The sequence below is a fragment of the Sturnira hondurensis genome, unplaced genomic scaffold, assembly GCF_014824575.4.
Source record: "Sturnira hondurensis isolate 20B ecotype Veracruz unplaced genomic scaffold, ASM1482457v3 Scaffold0004136, whole genome shotgun sequence".
NCBI classification, from domain to species: Eukaryota; Metazoa; Chordata; class Mammalia; order Chiroptera; family Phyllostomidae; genus Sturnira; species Sturnira hondurensis.
The window spans coordinates 38896282-38916813 of record NW_028076767.1 but is presented as its reverse complement, the minus strand read 5'-3'; the positions used below and the strand labels follow the sequence as shown (position 1 = coordinate 38916813).

General features: G+C 42.8%; 1 protein-coding gene across 3 annotated transcripts in view; it reads right to left on the bottom strand.

Moving 5' to 3' along the window:
• Positions 1–4227: 4227 nt before the first annotated feature.
• NFE2L2 (NFE2 like bZIP transcription factor 2) overlaps positions 4228–20532 on the bottom strand; it is a 31860-nt gene continuing 15555 nt past the window's right edge. For 2 of the 3 annotated variants that reach the window (XM_037044385.1, XM_037044386.1), the window contains exons 2-5: positions 8104–8370; positions 7388–7477; positions 6329–6517; positions 4228–5939 (exon numbers count right to left, since the gene is read on the bottom strand). In XM_037044385.1, the coding sequence (XP_036900280.1) occupies positions 4710–5939; positions 6329–6517; positions 7388–7477; positions 8104–8370 (1776 nt within the window). In that variant the 3' untranslated portion in view covers positions 4228–4709. Of the gene's footprint in view, positions 5940–6328; positions 6518–7387; positions 7478–8103; positions 8371–12354; positions 12379–20532 lie in introns of those variants that run through there. The other variant, XM_037044387.1, reaches the window with a different exon arrangement.

Sequence of the window (20532 nt, the reverse complement as noted above, 5' to 3'; positions counted from 1 at the left end):
ATTTGCGTGTCATTTTCAAGTAATGGCAAAGGTGTGTTGAGGCTCATACAAGTTAAATGGGTATGGTACTGAAAAGGAAATATGAACTTACCTATATTTGATTTCTAATACTGGTAAATAATGGATGTGTAATGGCTTTATTGCATTTTTCCATTGCCATTAATCCCCTCCCCATATCCTTCAGTTTCCACCCATGCCTCTCAAAATCACGTGTTTTGGTGTGTTTTTTTTCCTTCCTGTTCAATTCCTCCACCTTGGAAAGCAATTCTATGTATAAGGGTATTGAGAGCTTTAAAATATTTTAAAAGATGGTTAGATTTCACTAAAGTCATTACAAAGCATAGTTAAAGGGCTTATCAGGGATAGATTTGTGCAAATGTTAGCCATATCTGAAGATTACAAGGTAATTTATAGAAGTGCTAGTCCATGCAGTCAAATGTTGAATAAACCCAATTCTTTACAGGGGTGTCCAACCTTTTGGTGTCTGTGCCACATTACATTGCAGTACATGATCACAGAAAATCATAAATGTTTTAAATACATGATTTTGGGTGGCGTATTTGGGTTTGATCTGTTACCCTCTTTTACACCTTCATTTAGTAGGTACTGGGGGAAATGCTGCTAGGTTTTGCCCATCTGAAAAATTTAAAAGCATGACTTACGTAGTTCTGTGAGCTTGAGCAAGTTATTTGGGGCTTAAAATTTTTTTCTATGGCATGCTACCCTTCGGCAGTTTGATGATGCCAACCGAGCCCTTAGAATGTTGATTTTATATGTATTAAGTATGTAGATTTAAACATTGAACATCTAAAAACATTTGACTTAGGTGTGCCTTAAAACATGAAAGGAGGCTAGTGGTGAGTGGAATAACTTGGATACATACGTGGTATTTTGAGGTGTTTAGCAACAGTAATATGAATTGACAGTCACAAGTGCTGTGTATACTAGTGTGATTTGCTACCCATATGGAGAATGTTGACTTTCACTGATGTTATCAAAAGTAATTTAGTCCCCATCCAATTTCTCGGCCCTAAGTTCTGTCCAGGTAAAAAATGTTTCTAACTTTTTGTGTGTGTAAATGGACATAATACTCTCCCTCATTGAGTCTGTTGGTTAAATGTAAGAATGGACCAAAGAACTGAACTTAGTTCCTGGTCCATGAACTCTAAACATATTTTTGGTAATCATGGGTACTGTCTTATGTCCTGAAGCATTCATACACAACGTTTTAAAGGGTGACAAATGTAATTATGCCAGTGTCGTCTCCACCAATGATTCAAAAGTTTTTCCAGTTCTGAAAGTGAAAGCTGAAACAGGCCTGCAAGTAGCCTTCAGATAGGAAAGATAATTGTGTATGTTGGAGGATTAAAAGCAAAATGGGTATGGGAAGTACTACAGGATATGTTTACGCAGCCATACCATCCCTTGGAAGCAGGCTTGAGAAATCTTGGCAACAGAATGGTTTATATGAAATGCACTATCATTCAATTAAGGTTTCTAATAAAATGCTTGATATATATCAATGTAAAACGCATGGGTACATATTTTTGAATTAGAAACAGTTTAAGGTTTAGCAGTTAGCCAGATTTAATCTGAAGACACAAAACTCAAATATTTCAAATCAGGTCAAGAGGTGAGAGCTTTATTTTTTTTAGTCATGGGTAAATTAGGATTTGTTGCACACACGCAGACCTCAAATTTTGTGGGTTGGTTCCCCAGCACAGCAGTGAACTGCAAGCTCTGGTGGTGGAGGGTCTTGCTTTAGATTTGTAAAATATCAAGTACAATAAAGCAAAGCATGATAAACAAGGTGTGCCTATATTTAAGAGGCTTAGTTTGTAATACACAGTATGTCTAGTTGTTAAAAGTATATTTTAATTACATGAACTTGACAGAATATTTTGAAATTTGGTTAATTTTTTTTTAAATGGTGTGTTATGACCAAAGGAATCTGCCCTCAGGCTAGTGAAGTCTGTTCTGGTCTGTCCAGTGGTGCTCTTCCTTGAAGTAGGTGACAGCCAATTCCAGGTCCTCCAGACGGGGCTGCTGGGATGGCCAGCATCCCCCAGCCCCCTCCCACAGTTTTGTTTAGCGTACTTTATTCAAGATTTGAAATTTTTGTCTCTGGAGGTTGGAAAAGTTGTCTGCAGGGATCTCATCACCACCATTACAGGAAGAAACTCTTCTTATTCCCTCGTTCTGTTGCTTTTGGGGCAGAAATTCTTAACCATACAAGGAAAGGCAGCACAATTTTCACATTTGAATGCCTAGAGCCATTACCTTTAAGTCACTTTAAGCTTGAGCTTTCCAGTGATCAAAACCAACCTCAGTTAAGCTTCACTTTTTTCACTTGCAGCCAGAAAGCATCCTCATACAAGGCTAAAGGAAATGAGAACATGCTTATTTGTAAAGTGCGTAGGCTCAATAGTATCCTCTACAATCCTGGGGATCCAACCTTTTGGCATTTCTGGGCCACACTGAAAGAAGAGTTGTCTTGGACCACACATTAAATACATTGTGATACAGTCACCAAAAAAAAATCATATGCTTTTATGTGAATTTAGGAATTTGTTGGGCTGCGTTCATAGCCATCCTGGGCCATGGGTTGGACACACCTGCTTACAGATGAGGAAACAAGCCTGACTGCTTTGAGGTTCTGGAGGTCATTTTTACAGCAGCAACAAGTTTGGGTCATCTGGCTCTAGAGCCTGTGGACCTCTGCACTACATTTTTACTAATGGGTAGATAGCGGGCTCTGAATAGTTTGCACATAGTGCTTATTCTAAACTTGCTTAACCCTTGAATCATTTCTCCACTTGAAAACAAAACCAACCTAGACACATTGGTTTAGGTGAGGAAATAATGAATCAATGCCGTGAATGGTTTATTTGGCAGCAGAAAGAATTTCAGAGTTTTAAGGGAGTCTTGATTTTGTACTTGATATTTTTCAGTTTGCAAGCTGATGCTGAATCCACTGAGGTAGACCAGCCAGGGCAAGATTAAATGGATTTTGAGTGAGCTGACTTTTCTCACCTAGACCTCCCTCTAACTAGTCTCCATCGCTGGGCAACTCAGTTCTTGAAGATATTCAAGTCTTCGATTCCATTTTCACCCCACATAGAATCTGTCAGGAAATCCATTTAGTTACCTTTGAAATGTAGGATTCAATGCCGTACTATCACCCTGGACCTAGACACTATATTTCATATTTTCAACTAAATATTTCATGTGAGTATTGCAGAGCCTCTCCATTGGTCTCCCTGCGCCTACATTTAACCTCTAGACCAGGGGCGTCAAACTCATTTTCACTGGGGGCCACATCAGTCTCTTGGTTCTTCCAAAGGGCCAAATGTAATTTTAGGACTGCATAAATGTAACTACCCTTAACAGTTAAGCAAGAGCTCAGTGCTGCCGCCAGGTAACAAGGTGGAGAGCCTGCTTTATCGGCCCTCAGGCCTTGTTTGCGCCACCTGTGCTCTAGACTGTTCTCAAAACACAAGGCAGGATAGACTCTTAAATCAGATGTTATTCTATTTGACACCTTTTCTTCCCCTCTGTTGTCAGCCATATATAGAATATTTTTCTCAGGCCTCAGAGACTTTGGACTTGCTGTGTCTTGGGTAAAATATTCTTTTTAGCTAATAGCATGGGCTTCCCACACCTTCAAGGTTTTTCCTATTTACAGTAAGATCTTTCCTATTTACAACCCTATTGTAAGTCTCAATGACTTTTTTGCTGATCTTCCCAGACCTTTATGGCATAGTATAGTACATTTGCTGTCTTTGTCCACTAGTTCCAGGAGGACAGGGTTTCCATTTTGTCTTTTCCTTTATTTTTAACATTTTAGGAGGAGGGAAGGAAGGATAAGGAGAGAAACAGCAATCTGTGGAAGATTACATTGACTGGTTGCCTCTCACATGCTGCCAATTGGGGATCTGGCCTGCTGGGAATTGAACCTGTGACTTTCTGGTTCACAGGCCAGCACTCAACCCACTGAGCCACACCAGCCAGGGCTGTCCTCTGTACTTTAAACAATGCCTAGCACATAGTTTTCATGTCAAGATAGACCATTTTCCTTGGTTGAAATGTGCCTGTCAAAAAGATATTTTATTACATTTCAGTTTTCTGTATCTCTGAGAAAACATTCTGAAAATGCAAAACACCTAAATGTATTAAATATATTGTCATTAAAAATACTGTGAATAAACTCGAATGAATTACAAGCAATTTAACAATCATAATATTTATTAGTACAGCTTTTCAACTAACTTTTTTGCCAGAGCTAAACAATTTAATATAAAAAAGGCCATTTCTTTGTTCATATAATATTTATAAAAAAGTACATAGTGGTTAGTTTTGCAACAATTTGCTTTTAGCCAGATGTCAAAACATATAAATCTACGAATGTAACAAATGAGATAAGAACAGTATGAATAAGTTTTTGTAGTATTTACACGTGTACAGAAACTATCTCAAATGGTGCTCTAAGAAATTAAGTTTGCAGTTAAAACTGATTTCAGCATACTGATAACATTTAATGCTTTTAAAATTTTATATTCTACTTTAGTTTTGACTATAATTTTGCATAGAATTATAAAGTATTTCTGCATTTCACATCACAGTAGGAGCTTTTAGTATACATAACAGTACACACACACACACACACACACACACACAACTAGCTCAGAAAAGGTCAGATCTTCCCACACCTAGTTTTTCTTAACATCTGGCCTCTTGCTCTTGGGAACAAGGAATACATTGCCATCTCTCGTTTGCTGCAGGGAATATTCACTGGGAGAGTAAGGTTTTCCGTCTTCATCTCGTAGCATGCTGAAGACTTCAAGATACAAGGTGCTGAGTTGTTTTTTCAGTAGATGGAGGTTCTTGTCATTTTCTCCTTTTTCTTTGAGCAATTTTTCTTTTTCATCTTTTAAATGATCCAAATCTTGCTCCAGTTCCACTATATTCTCCAGTTTTCTTTTTCTGCAATTCTGAGCCGCCACTTTATTCTTACCCCGCCTACGTATATCTCGAATTAATGCAAGTTGAGCCTCGTTGAATTGCTCCTTGGACATCATTTCATTGAAGTCATCAACAGGAAGGTTAATGATTTTTTCTACAGGGAATGGGATATGGAGAGCCTTTGCCCTTAGCTCATCTCTTGTGAGATGAGCCTCCAAGCGGTTCGAGTGTTTGTCTTTTGTGAAAGGGTTTTTGCGATGACCAGGACTCACAGTCAATTCTTTCTTTTGTGTGTTTTCACACTGGGCATCACGCGTTGGAGCACTGTGCCCCCGAGATGGTGATAGGGGTTGAACTATATCCCCAGAAGGCTGTACTGGCTGTGTTTTAGGACCACTGTGTTTGACACTCGAGGGGGCACTATCTATCTCTTCCATTTCAGAATCACTGAAACCAAGTGGTGTGTCTCCATAGATCGAAGACTCCACTGAGTGTTCTGGTGATGCCAAGCTGGGGCTGGTGTTCAGTGAAATGCCAGAGTCAGAATCATTGAATTCTGTGCTTTCAGGGTGGTTTTGATTGAAGGCTTTACAAAGTAATAGATCAGAAACATCAATGGGCCCGTTGAGCAGTTCAGAGAGTGACTGGTTGAAAGTAGCAGAGGGGGGCATGCTGTTGCCGTTACTGGGCTCTGCTATGAAGGCAGAATAAAATTCATCACCAAAATCTGTGTTTACTGTGACGTTTGAATTTAATGAGTTCACTGCCAACTGACTGGGGTCTTCTGTGGTGAGGATGCTGCTGCTGAAGGAATCCTCAAAAGCACTGAGAAAATGTGGACCACAGTTACTTACTTCTTTCTCCAGTGAAGGGGTCAATGAGTAGAAATGGTAACTGCTGTCAGCATCTGCCTGTTTGGTTTCTGGACTTGGAACCGTGCTAGGCTCAACCAGTTTGTCATTTTGAATATTAAGACACTGCGTGGAAAAGAAGTTTATACTATGTAAATCAAGGTTAAATATTTTCCATAACTGATAATCTATAGCTGAGTAAAACTCCCCACTCCCATTTCCCTCCAAGCTGCTTTCTTCTCCAATTCAGAGAGAACTCCATTTCCAACAGATATTTATATGCTTAAGCATCCGCATTATTTTCAGAGTTTCTAGACCAACTTCAAGCCATCTGGCCCCTTTCACAGAATAGCATTTTAATGAGCATGGGCAGCTCTCCTGACTGGTTTGAAAGCACCCTCTAACCCTTCCTACGAATAGGTGGCATGTGAATAATAAATAACCGGAATGACTAATTTCAAGGCACTGAATATAAAATAGCATCTTTGGCATTTACTTTATTAGATCTTAGTTACCTGTAATTCTGGAATGGATAATAATTCCTCCCAGACTTGCTCAGTGTCCTGCTGCATGTTATCTAAATCGCTGATCAGGTGAAGGATAAGAGGTTCGGGTGACTGATTCTGATTAGGAGTAATAAAGACTGGGTTCTCCACATGGCTGGGAACTTCCGGAACAAGTGATTGAAACGCAGCCGAAGAAACCTAAAATTGACAAGGCATTGCTCTGCACGAGTCTGCCGCCAGCAGTGGGTGAGTGCCCCCCCCCCCCGACGCAGGCCCCACCACAGCTCCNAGTGGTCCCCCCCCCCCCCCCCCCCCCGACGCAGGCCCCACCACAGCTCCTGACGCTGACCTGGCTGCAGCTCTGCGTTCTACTTTTTTAAAAAATATATTTTATTTATTTACTTTTAGAGAGGGAGAAGGGAAGGAGAAAGCGGGAAAGAAACATCAATGTGTGCTTGCCTCTCATGTGTCCCCTACTGGGGACCTGGCCTGCAACCTAGGCATGTGCCCTGACTGGGAATTGAACCAGCAACCCTTTGCTTCACAGGCCCATGCTCAATCCACTGAACTACACCAGCCAGGGCTGCGTTCTTCTACTTTTGATTACTAAACGGCCCCCTATGTCTACATAAGGAAACATCTTTTTTTTCTTACCCAACTGACTCAAAATTTACTTCTTACTGTTTTGTTGTATCCTATATATTTGAAGGCAAACTTGAAACGGGTAAGAATAATCTTTAGGATTTAATCTGTATCTTTTAATAGAATATTAATAGAGCTTCAAACACAACAGGTTTACCAAAATTGTTACTCGAACAAGTTCTGGTGTAGAGCCCTGCTTGCTCTGCTCATCAGCAACTGCTTGTCGTGCTCCCAGCTCCACAGCAGTAAACATCCTCAGTTTTGTACTATGTTGGATCTGTGAAGTTATGTTTAGGCTAAGGTTCCATTAACAAATTCCCTTCTAAAATGCTTTCATTCTTTCTTTTAATGGAGCGACATTAAGGGGACGCACGTAGGATGTATTAGATGGAGCTGTGGAGTTCTGTTGTGAACTGAGTTCAGTACCTCATTGTCGTCTACGAACGGGAATGTCTCTGCCAAGAGCTGCATGCAGTCATCGAAGCACAGGGCGTCTGGTTTGGGAATGTGCGCAGCCTGGATGAAGGGAGACACAGAAAGGAGAAAAACTGTTTAATGTTCCACTCCCGAGCTAAAGGTTCATGGATGAGGTTCCTAAAATGTGTACAATCCTGTTAAACATTTCTTAGTTCAGAAACTAGTTTAATGTCATAGTTAAGCGCACAATTGAACCAAACTGGATGCAAATTGGCTCCCCCCATTTCTTAAATGCTCTGGGCAAGTTATTTAACCTCACTGAGCTCCAATTGCTCATCTGTAGGTAAAACGGGGGGTAATGACGCCTAATTCACATCATCGCTGCCTTGATTGACCAGTCTGTGTCACAGAACAGTCACAGTGCCCGTCACAGTCAGTGCCAACGCAATCCCTACCACTGGTCCCACTGCTCTGACCACCACTGCTGCTGTCTGATCCTCCCGTGTTGTTTCTATAGCTCACAAAGCCCTTTCCTGTGATTTTGTTCTCCTGATCCTTGTAACCAACGTAGGTCAGTCAGGTATCGAACGCATCAGGAGGCTGCGGTTGGGAGTGACCGGACATGGTCATGACGCCACAGTAAAAGGCAAAGCTGGAACTCAACTCCAGATGTTCCAGCTCCTGGGTCAGTGTTCTTTCCTTCCCAGGAGCTGAGTACTCCGCACCTGGGAGTAGTTGGCAGACCCACTGGTTTCTGACGGGATGTGCTGGGCTGGCTGAATTGGGAGGAATTCACCCGTCTCTTCATCTAGTTGTAACTGAGCGAAAAAGGCTTTCTCTTGCTCCTTTTGCAGTTGTTCTTGTCTTTCCTTTTCAAGTTTCTTCTGCTTTTCAAGCTCATGCTCCTTCTGTCGTTGACTGAAGTCAAACACTTCCCGGCTCACCCCCAGATCAATATCTTGCCTCCAAAGTATGTCAATCAAATCCATATCCTGTGTTCCAAAGAAAAAAGGAAGGACAGAGACCATGTTAAGATGGTTTTACATTGGCAGATACCACAGAATTCACCTTATGCCGTTGTTGCTGGGGGCGGGGTAGGGAGTTAAAAACAAAATCCAAATGGGACCCACTGTTCTGGAAGGGCACAGTTAACCACTCAATGAACCTATTCATTTAAAAGACAACAAATAACCTACAAACACAGCCATCCATTCTAATAATTTATTATTTGCATTACTAATGGTGGTAGAGGTCATGAAAGAGCATAGTTAACAGATGTTGCACATTAAAGTTCCTGAATTAAAAGAAATCCCACACTTGTTTAATGAAGTACAAAAAATTAGAGCAAGCACTCCAGGCCAATGGTTCATTATGAGAAATGGGATTTGGAAATCATGATTGAATACATAGAATTTTTTTCTGAACCTGCTCAGCAAATCCAGTTTACAGAGGAGGGGGAAAAACCCCAAGTTAAACCATCAGTCTAGTAGTTGTGAAAAAGCACCAATTTTCTGGGTTTTCCTACATTGGCTTCTCTTCCGCATTTCTTGCTACACTGTGGCTCACTTATTAAAACAATTTCACCTTGACCTGAGTTTTATCTTCTGAAGCATGAACAAATCAGTAAAGTCTTAGCTGATGGTCATCTTGTGACATGAGCCAAGTGAGGGGTTGCCTGTTGTCTACCCAAACAGCAGGGGAAGGGACAGTGCCCACTGGGTTCGCTCCCCAGAATTCATAAATAGCCCTTAAAGACGCACACACATGGCTCCAGGGAAGGACAAACGGTACTAAGTTTTGAGCTACTGGGAGAACCCCACAGTGAGTGAACAGTTATTTTGGTTCACTCGTATATGAGGCTAGACCTGCTTTACAACTTGTGCACAGCATCACACTTTGCATTTCAGTTCTGCTGATGGCTGGAAGCACCAGGCTGGCTCAGTAGGCCTAGAGCTCTCCGAATTTGCGCCTTCCAAGGACAAAAATAACATACTTGTGGCTGCAATGAGTAGCCAGGCTATTTTTACCCAACGAAGGAGGAGCAGGCCACCCAGTCTTGAGCAACACAGCCAGCTCAGTGGTAGAGGCCACCCCTCACTCACTGTGACTGGAAGTTGGCGCTGGAATCTTATGAAAGCTGCTCAGGGGAGGTCCTCGTCATTCTAGCCCTGAACAGTATGATGCGTGGTACAAAGTACACAGGGCAGGTAGGGTTAAAGCGGCACCTGGGGCTCTTCAGAACTGGCTAGAGTAAGCCTGTGTTTAAACCACCGCCTATTAAGAGCTTTCTATATGGCAGGCATTGTTCAAAATACTCTGCGTGTACAAACTAATCCTCAAAACAACCATATAAAGATCATGTATATCCCTACTTTACATGTAAGAACAATGAGGGTTAGAGAGAAGGGAGATCACTAAGAAGGAAGTGGCTGGTCATGGACATGTACCTGGGCAGCCTCAACCAGGGACCGACTCAAGCTTTTTTAACCACTAGCACACTCTAAACACAAAATCTGATCACTGACCACTGTTTCCTAAGTCAGGCAGGAAGTAAAATCAATCCACTCTCCCGAATACCTTGCCTTGACATGTTGGTGGTATGGTGTGAAGAAGCCAGTTTAGAGAAGGCTGGATTAAGCACATGTCACCTGGGTCATTTGCCTGGCCACAAGCAACAAAACAAGCAATGAAGCAGCATTCACAGCTATCTTTTCGGGGGTGCCCTGTTAAAATAAATCAAGAGAATAACTTCCATTTTTAAATGATTTGTTTCCGTTGTAATGGGCATGTTTACAAAAAGGTCATGTGAAAGACAAAGGCCCAGGTATAGAGAAATCTAGTTTAACATTGAGATTAGGTCGGGCCATATCTTCTTGGTGAATGTAGATGCAGCAGAGCATCTTTCCTAGACATTTTTCCAAACTGGAGTTCTCTGACCAAGGCATCAAGGAGGCGGGCGTTCAGTATACTCACATTTACCAAATGCTAGCACTAAAAATCAAAGGAATGAGTGGTTCTGCCATCTCAACTGAACTGTAGTCGCTGTAAAACAGGCAGTACCTCTCCTACCCATCTCAACAACTAATGCACAACGTGCAATGAGCTATTCAGAAGATCAATAAAAGAGAAACGCAAATACTTGTCCCAGACCCTGGGGACCACTCTGACACATGCCTCCCCTCACCCCAGAATGCCTAGGCCTGGGGCTTCTCCTGGTTAAGAGACTCCAGGATAAGAACTAGTGTCCAGTTTTGACTTTTTCATAGAAGAACTGAAACAGCACTGAAGGAGTTTACGCTGGAAACTACTGCTCACAAATCCAACCATTCCAGAGTTTCCCTACCTGACCAGTAGGGTCAGTTGGTTAGGTGTCGTCCCACAAAATGAAAGGTTGCTGGTTCGGATCCCACTCAGGGCACATGCCTGGGTTGCAGGTTCAATCCCCGGTCAGGGTGCATGTGAAGGGCAACCCATTGATGTGTCTCTCTTACATCAGGTTTCTCTCCCTCTCTTTCTCCCTCCCTTCCCCTCTCTCTAAAAATAGATAAATAAAATCAAAAAGAAAACAAGAACAGTTTGTCCCACCCAACACTCAGAGCTGGGGAAGCCCCACAGGCTCAGGGCTGCATTTGTCCTGTGCTAACCTAACACTAGCAGACAGTGAGTGTTTCCCGTCAGGAGCCCTGTGACTGGGCGCATGACTTGTTCCACAGATGACCCATCCCTGCAAGGCTGAGCACCAGCTAGGAGGAAATGGTCCGGGTGGAGTGCCCAGCAAACACCACAACAGTGGTCAGCGGGGAGAGGAAGTGCGTAAGGAAGAACTAAAACTGCTCTGCTGCGCACAAATCCCAGGCGGTGAGGAAGTACAGCCGCCTCACCCCCTCCGAGGCCCCAAGGAGGAAGGCTGCTCTGCACACTTGCAAAAAGGGTGGGACAGGTTGCACAGCATCCTGGCGGGTACTTCCTTAAGATGTTAAAGTTTTCAGAGGGCAAGGCGGGCACTGGCTGGGAGCCTTCACGTGCCACATGGAGCAAATGCCGCGGCGACTTAGCATCTGAGTCCTTGTTGTTGTTGTCCCTTTGTGATTCCTTGACTGTGTTTCAAATTATGTTACTGGCTTGGCTTAGACAAAAGACAATTTAATAAGAAACATAAATGTTAGACAATTTGCATTAAATCACCATCTGGCCCAAAGGAAATACTCATATTTAAAATGTATGTATCATCATTTGCCATCTGGGTAATCTGTTACATGTTTTATGGGAACTCGGAATTTGGACAAACCATTTTGAAACAAACACCTTTGTTCCAGGATAAACAAAGAAGAAAAGGCCTTGCACAGAGAATCCCATATTAAATATGTTTTCTTGCAAGCTAATTTCAGTGCCTAAACAAACCAGCATTATCATACTCAGAAGATAAGAAAAAAACAGAACATACAAAGCAAAAGTGAAGATACCAGACATCACAATCTTTTCCTAAATTAAAGCAATTCAGTAAACTGAGGCTTTGACAAAGTATGTGAAATGGAAAATAAAATGCCTACTATCATAAATTCCAATGTGTGAATGAGGGCTGCGCCCTCCAATACCCTTTCCTTCTCCTCTCCCTCTCCCATCCTCTGCTTTGTCCAAAGAATGGCAGGAAGGTGGTGGAAGGTTTCCTTCTAAAAGTAATTTCACCAATAAACTGCTAGAAAAAAATAAACTGCAGATTACTAACTTTGTAAACAGAATGAAAACTGATCTTCACTTCTAATTTAACAGCATATGAATTTAGACAATATCTCAAGTTACTCCTTCTTAAAATCAAGTATTTTCATTAAGCAAATAAATCTTAAAATTTACTCCTCTGACATTTTGCCATCTCAATATTAATTAACTAGCACTGAGGCTAAGTTACACCTGGGTAAGGTTTTTCTTCTATACGTTTCAGTCTTTATATTATGCCCAGGTGATTTTATATTACTTACCTAAAAAGTTAAATCTGATTGCATATTTTTTCCATAGAAGCTGCTCAAATATTTTTGAGCAGTCCTGACCAATGTGGCTCAGCTGGTTGGGCACTATCCTTAAAGCGAAAGGTCGCGGGTTCGATTCCCAGTCACAGCACATGCTTGGGCTGGGGCACATACAAAAGGTAACCAATAGATAGTTTTCTCTGACAGTAATGTTTTTCTCCCTCTCTTCTCCCTCCCTTCCCCTCTCTCCAAAAAAGTAAGATATTTAAAAATATATTTTTGAGCAAAACCGATGGAACATGAATCACATGCTACCTACCATGTCAGGGTATAAACCAAATGAAGAGCAACAGACTACAGAAACAACTGAGGGCGTGCCTGAATTCTGAAGAACTAACAAAACAACGAAAAAGATCTCTTGGATCCACAAGGCTGGTCTTTACAGTTACAATCCTTACTGAAAAGTAAAGAAAATGACACTAAGCAAGTATGTTTTTAAATGTCTCATTTACAGCCATTATGTTTCATAAATATTTATCAGCTGGTTTACTTCTCTTTGCGTCTCTCCTACTTCTTCATTACAAGATACTCAACACGATGCCTGTTGTTTTCTCAGTGAGAAGGCAGATGACAGGTTCTTATTCTTTATAGTTTTCCCATATTCACATACTTTTGATTCTACTGAAGTGATCTGCTAATTTAGCATACATTCTACCATAACTGGGAAGTGGGTGATTAAAAACAAAGAAATCATGATGGGGAGGAGGGTATAAGGGAGGTAAGTGGCGATGGAAGGAGACTTGACTTGGGGTGGTGAACACACAATACAGTGTACAGATGGGTTTTGGAATTGTGCACCTGAAACCTGTATGATTGTTAACCAGTGTCATCCCAATAAATTAAAAATAACAACAAAGATACCCCTCAAGACCAATATACAGAATCATAAAATGTTATTGATGGTTAAGGGCCTTCCAACGACCTACGCCACATGTAAATGGCATGGGGTTCATTTCTGTGTAACAACAGCTCCATTTTAAAAATAACTGACCTATGCTGTGGATGGTGTGGCTCAGCGGATTGAGCAACGGCCTGCAAAGCAAAGGGCTGCAAGTGGGATTCCCTGTTTGGGCACATTCCTGGGTTGTGGGCTAGGTCCCCAGTAGGGGGTATGCAAGGAGCAATCAATTCTTTCTCACCGATGTTTCTCTTCCTCTCCTCCTCCTCCTCCCTCCTCACACTCTGAAAATAAAGAAAGAAAGAACTGGCCTAGCAACTAGTTATACATGTCAGCAGAAACTCCTAAAGGTAGTAACAGTTACCACTAATCCAAGTTTTCCTTCTAGAGAAATCTCACTAAAGATTACTTCCCTAATCTTCAACAACTAGTGATTTTAAACAGCATAAAAATGGTCAAACACATACCAAAAGAGGAATTAAGCAAAAACCCTAGATGACAAATTTGCTATTCCCTGTCTACAGAACCATCCTTCTGCCCTTTTGTTTCTCGGTGAGAAAGTGGTCCAGTTTCCTGAGGCTGACATGTTACTTTGTACAGACACTTTTTTCGTGGGCTGCTTCCTGTTCACAAACAAGTTTCTTAGCAATGACTCAATCTATGAAATATGATACCGCCAGCTTACTGGAACTCACCCATTACGCTAGTCTGCAAACTGCAAAGCATGATGAAAAGATAAAGCAAGACTGGAAAGTGACTAGAACAGGAACTTGGATTTTTTATTTTCACAAGAGACACACAGGTATTGGGCAAAAAGGAAATCAGAAAGTTATTTTCCAAAATAGTTGGTAATCCCACCCACTACCAGAAGTTCAGGGATCCAACTTCTCCATGAAAGGGTTCACACCTGGCTCCCAACCGAGCAGCGATTTGCAACGCCTTTCATCTCAGGGCACACATAAACTAATTATTAAAACTGTAGCACACTGAAAAAAAAATTTTGCCAATCTGACAAAATTAGGTATAATTTGATTTATTCACACCGGACAGCTACTGGTGCGTTGGCTGTTGTCATTTTTTATTTTATTTTTTATTTTTTTAACTTTTTTAAATATATATTTTATTGATTATACCATTACAGTTGTTCTATTCCCCCTTCATTCCCCTCCACCCGCACCCTCCCTCCCCCACCATTCTGCCCCCCCTTAGTTTATAACCACGTGTCTCTAGTTCTTTAGATTCTATATTTCCCCCACTATTCTTGCCCTCCCCCCTATCTATTTTCTACCTACTGTCTCTGCTACTTTCTGTACCTTCTCCCCTCTTCTCCTCCTCCCACTCCCCTGTTGCTAACCCTCCATGTGTTCTTCATTTCTATGGTTCCACTCCTGATCTAGCTGTCCTCTTGGTTTGCTTTTGTTTTAGGCGTGGTTGTTAATAACTGTGAGTTTGCTGTCCTTTCACTGTTCATATTTTTCATCTTCTTTTTCTTATATAAGTCCCTTTAGCATTTCATATAATAAGGGCTTGGTGATGATGCACTCCTTGAACTTGACCTTATCTGAGAAGCACTTTATCTGTCCTTCCATTCTAAATGAAAGTTTTGCTGGATAAAGCAATCTTGGCTGTAGGTCTTTGGATTTCATGACTTGGAATACTTCTTTCCAGCCCCTTCTTGCCTGGAAGGTCTCTTTTGAGAAATCCGCTGACAGTCTGATGGGTACTCCTTTGTAGGTGACTGTCCCCTTATCTCTTGCTGCTTCTAGGATTCTCTCCTTCATTTTAGTCTTGGCTAATGTAATGATGATGTGCCTTGGTGTGTTCCTTCTTGGGTCCAACTTCTTTGGCACTCTCTGAGCTTCCTGGATTTCCTGGAAGTCTATTTCCTTTGCCAGACTGGGGAAGTTCTCCTTTATTATTTGTTCAAATAAGTTTTCCACTGGTGGCTGTTTCTTTCCCCTTCTGGTACCCCTATAATCCGGATGTTGGAACGTTTAAAGATGTCCTGGAGGTTCCTAAGCCTCTCCTCAGTTCTTTGAATTCTCATTTCTTCATTCCTTTCTGGTTGGATGTTTTGTTCTTCCTTCTGGTCCATTCCATTGATTTGAGCCCCAGTTTCCTTTCCATCGCTATTGGTTTCCTGGACATCTCCCTTCATTTCAATTAGTTTAGCCTTCATATGTTCCTCTAATTTGTGACTATAATCAGCCAGTTCTGTGAGCATCCTGATAAACAGTGGCTTGAACTGTGCAACTGAGAGGCTGGCAATCTCTTGGTCGCTTAGAGTTATGGGCTCTGGGGCTTTGAGTTCTTCTTAAGCCATCTTTTGAACTGTTTGCACCTGTTACATATCAGGATCGGAGCCCTAGGTGTTCACTAGAGCAGGGCAACTCAGTTGCTGGGTTGTGACACTGTATGTGGGGGCGGGGTCAGAGAGGAGCAATGGCGGTCCCATCTGCCTCCTCTCATCGCCGCCACGGCCACTGGTGCCGAAGCTGCCACCGTCACCGGGGCCCGCGCGTTTCATCCCACTGCACGCGAATGTGCCACCACTGTCAGCCCTCCACCACTGGGTTTGCTGCTGGGGACTTCACGGTCCGTCTCACTGTGCGTGAATGTGCGACCGCAGTCAGTCTGCCCCACACCCAGACTGGGTCCCGGCTACTTGGGCGCCTAGGTCGGGGGATCTTTTCTGCCCAACCCTGCTCCGCTGCTGGCTCCGCCTCTCTTACCGTCCTGGTTGAAGGGTTCATTGTTGTCGGACTTCCATGTAATTCAATTTTCTGTTCTTTGGCTGTGTCTTAATTCTCCAAACCTTTGTTGTATTCAAACTTGGTTATGGGAGAAGGCACAGTGTTTCCACCTATGCCTCCATCTTGGCGGAAGTCTGCTGTCATTTTTTAAATTGGACAATCTCAGGGCAAAGAGCTCAGTGCCCTGCATGTTTTAAACATCCTGGCAGCACACCAGCTGAAAAGTGCTGCAATGGAGTTATTTCCTGGTGGTTTGTGTCCGTCTCAGCAGGATGCTGCTGCTGGCCCTCAAGGGATTTATGTGAGGGACATCACTGCTTTGCCAGGAGAACAGCTGGGTTTAATAAGCAAACAGTCATTTTTCTAATGTTTTCTCCATGTTTAAACAAGCTATGTATGTATTCAGTTCTGAGTGCTATCCTCCACATATGAAAAGAACTTCTCACCCTTGTGAGTCGGTCTTCCATCACTGTAAGAACTGACTCTACAAGGAAGCACACACACAGGCTCGCACCATAATTAGCAACAGAACCTTCAGGAGCATTGGATCTAACTCAACTCCCTAACCTGCTTTACCTTGTGTGAATCTAAAATCATTGGGTGGACTAACGAGGTGGCTCAGATATCCACTTGAGGTGAAAGAGCCCTGCCTACCCACCCTCCTGAACCCTACTCCTACAGGGCACCCAGGGAGGGAAGGCAGGGCTCAGGCACTCTCAGACACTTCTGAACTCCCTGAGTGATCCTTTCCCCACTTTGGGTCCTGGGCTTGTAAAAAGCAATTATTTATTTCAATCTTCAAGGTCATTTTTCAGATTTAACTGCCTAGAATTAGCTTTCAAAATTAAAGAACAGGACAGTCATCCAGGTAGGGGGCCAGGTAAGCCCCACGTGCTGTCTGCTGCTGTCAGCCAAAGACCTCTGCACCCATGGTGGTGGCAAGCACTGGCAATGATGACGATTGTTAGGTAAGAATATCATACACTGTGAGGTAGAGAGAGCCTATTTAAAGTACATAGCTTCCTTTTTTAAAAGGAAAACTTCCTTTCCTTTTGCAGTTCCCATTAAAATATATCCCAAGGGATCTGTTTAATTTTCTTAGAGTGAACTTTTTAAAGTATGAGTTATTTTTTAAAATAATAAGCTACCAATGGTTATAACTTAATTTTTCCAGAATGGCGGTAATTACAATAAAGATGGTGGTCAAGATCAGCAAGATTAGTGTGCATACCACCCTAAAGGGACCATTAGTCCACCCTTCCATCTAAAGCACATATCACCTCTCCCGTGCCATGGGCTGTGCCAGGTGCCAGGCACACGAAGACAAAAAACAGTCTCTGATCTTAGTCTTGACATGTGATCAGAAACATGTAGGAGCCCAGGCATCACTAAACTGCACAGGAAGACTTCATACAGGAGCAACAACTGACATAAAGGACAGTCACAACTATATGAGCATCCTACCCAGTAAACAAAGGGTTAAACCTGGTTTCCAAGGGAACACAAAACAATGAGTACCATCCACCCCATGCATTCCTGGTCTCCCCTTCCAGTGGGGGCAGTGTTTTCCCCACAGAGGCTCAGATGTCCAGTGTGAGGAAAATTCTCAGATGCAGGGACCTCCTCCTCCCATTTGAACTTTCAGTCCGTATGACTCATCCCCACCAAGATGGGAATTACAGCTAATGCAACACTGTCACGGAATGCTACAGCTGGAGGGGTCACAAGACTGACACGGAGAACTCCTTTCATTTTTCAAACAGGGAGACAAGTCTGGAGGATGAAATGAGTTGCCCCAAGAGGTCTGAGGTCAGGGACTTCTAAAGTACCTTCGGTCTACTTTCCTACTTTTACGTCTCTTGCCAAGTTATTTGGAAGAGGGAAGATTTAGCTTCACTTTAATTTCTGAATTAGCGTCTGTTGCTCCCACTTGCCAGCCCCTAGGCACCTAACAGCTTTATGATGGCTGGCGTCTGCATGGTGTACAGTGTGCCTGGGCAGTCCCTGTCTCCTCTGAGTCTCACGGCAGTGGCACAAGGGAAGGTGCTTCATCATTATTGACTGGGGAACACGTTTAGGCTCTGGGCATGGAGCAACCCTGCCCCAAACCACATGCCCAGCAACCAGCAGAGCCAGGACTTGAACCCAAAACTGTGTCTGAGCCTGGCAGGCCTTTCCCACGCCGTGCTGCTGCTCCTTGGTATTCATTCACACAACAGCACAAGGTCTGGAAATTGCTTTGGTGCCAGTGCCCTCTCCCCAGGCAGGACACGAAGACTTAGCAGGACGCCCTCTTGACACTCAGACCTGCCTGCCCTGAAGACTCACGGGTAAATCAGGCCAATGCAACTGCTCGAGGAGAGCTGAGCAGTGAAACTAATCCTTTCACAAAGACAGTGTTTTATGCTTTGAGTGTCTTATCGGGGCTTTCTTACAAGGGGCTGATTAAAGTGTAAACTCCTGACCAGGTCTTCTGTATATACGTAACACAGGTATGCGGTACAAAACTTTAAAACTGCAGAAGTTACAGGTGATATCTTATAGACTTGTATGCCTGAAAACTACATATTTTATTAACCAGTGTCACTTCAATAAATTCAATGAGTAAAATTTTAAAAAAATGAAGTTTGAAGAAATAACCTCCCAGTTACCTTCCTCAGAGCAACCACTGCATCAGTTTATTTTCTTGGGAAGATATTCTGTTAAACCCGCACACACACACACACACACACACACACAGTAGCACGCATTCACCGTGTCCCACACTTACTCCTCCTTATTTAGTATATTTTAGAGGTTCTACTTCAGGGCAAAGTCATCCCGCTATTTTTAATGGCTGAGTAGTATTTCATTATAAAGAGGTCTATAATACTATTACTTAATAATATAAATACGTAATCAGTCTCTTGTTGGATTTTAAGTTCTTTTGAATCTCTGCAATTACAAATAATTCTATAATGAGTGTCCTGTACATAAATCATTTCCTCAGTGTGTGAGGACACCTGTAGGGCAAAAATGTGGAAGTGGAACGGCTGGGTCAAAGAGTATATGCCTTTTTAATTCTGACTGTCACCGCCAAGCAGTCTGCACAGGGGCTGCACCTTTCCCACCAGCCCTGGGTGAGGGCACCCGTTTCCCTGCTCTCTTCCCAAGTTATGTGTCCTTCACACCTTGCATCATATGGGTACACGGTGCCCACTCAATAAATACATATTAACTGTTTGTACGAGGTCTCCTACATTAATTCCAGAATCGTCTCAAAATTGGCCTTTCCCACTAGCTTTTCACAATACAATTAAGGCTAATGAAGACAAAAAGCTTCACATACAGAAAGGTCAGCTGGCCAGGGAACAGCATCATTGTTTAATGCACCATTTGATGCCCAGCCTCGGGCATCAAGCGAAGCTCCAGCGAAGCGAAGCTTGGTTGGTGCCTCGGGAGCAGGTAGAACAGTGGCAAAGGCAAGGCATGTAGAGGCCGTAGCACACCCAGATAGGACACCAGCTGGGCAAAGTCTCAATGAGTGAAATACTGAATCAGCAACCTCAGCCTTTCTAACAGATAAGGTGAACTTCAAAGGAAAAGCAAGTTCAGCCAGGCTGACCTATTGACCAACTCCTTAAAGAGACATTCTTTCTAGGCATGTGTCTCTCGGGAACAGATGTGTGTTAGCCATTAAATTGCATTTAGAAGACACAACTGACTAAGCAGAGCTAGCAGGGATCTTGCACAGTCCAAACCCCAGGCTGGTAAGTGGGGATCCTGAGGTGCAGAGATGCTAAAGGGAAACTTGCCCTAGGTCTCATCTGATGGAGCAGAACCCAGGAGGGGTCAACTGGTCAACACCTTCAAATTAGATTTTAAACCAGACTTTCCTGTTGCAATTTCCATTACTTAAAAATTCATGAACTATTAGGAATTACTTTGAAAACAGACTTTTACAAAATTAAATCCTATACAACAGCCAAATTAATGGCCTATGAAACTGTTCTTAGGAGAAAGTAACCATTCTGACCTGCACTTTTCTGCAGAAAACTTTCCTTCCCCCACTCCAAGCTCCATGCAATCTGACTAAGAGCCTCCTGGTTCCGAGCCCCTTCAGACAGATCGTTTCTGCTACCAAGCATAATCCAAAAGGACTCATCCAAAGGCTCACTAAGACAAGTGCAACCCAAGAAATAGTTCTACAGCTCCTCGGAGAAAGACAGCCCTTGGAGACACCAGCCCTTACATTTCTGGCTGCGAGAACACAGAACACTTGTGCCTGCATCGTGATGTGGCGTCCGCAGCAGAAGCAGCCCTCCTCGACCTCTGATGGACAAACCCACGAATCAATCACCACTTACTGAGTTGTCACGCCCCCCTTTCCTCCTCTACTCAAAATGCAAGTACGATTCTGCTTTGCTCTAAGGGTGTTCACTGTAGTTGTTGGTGGCTGTTTCCTTTACATCAGTTTTGATACACTCCCAAGGAAACAAG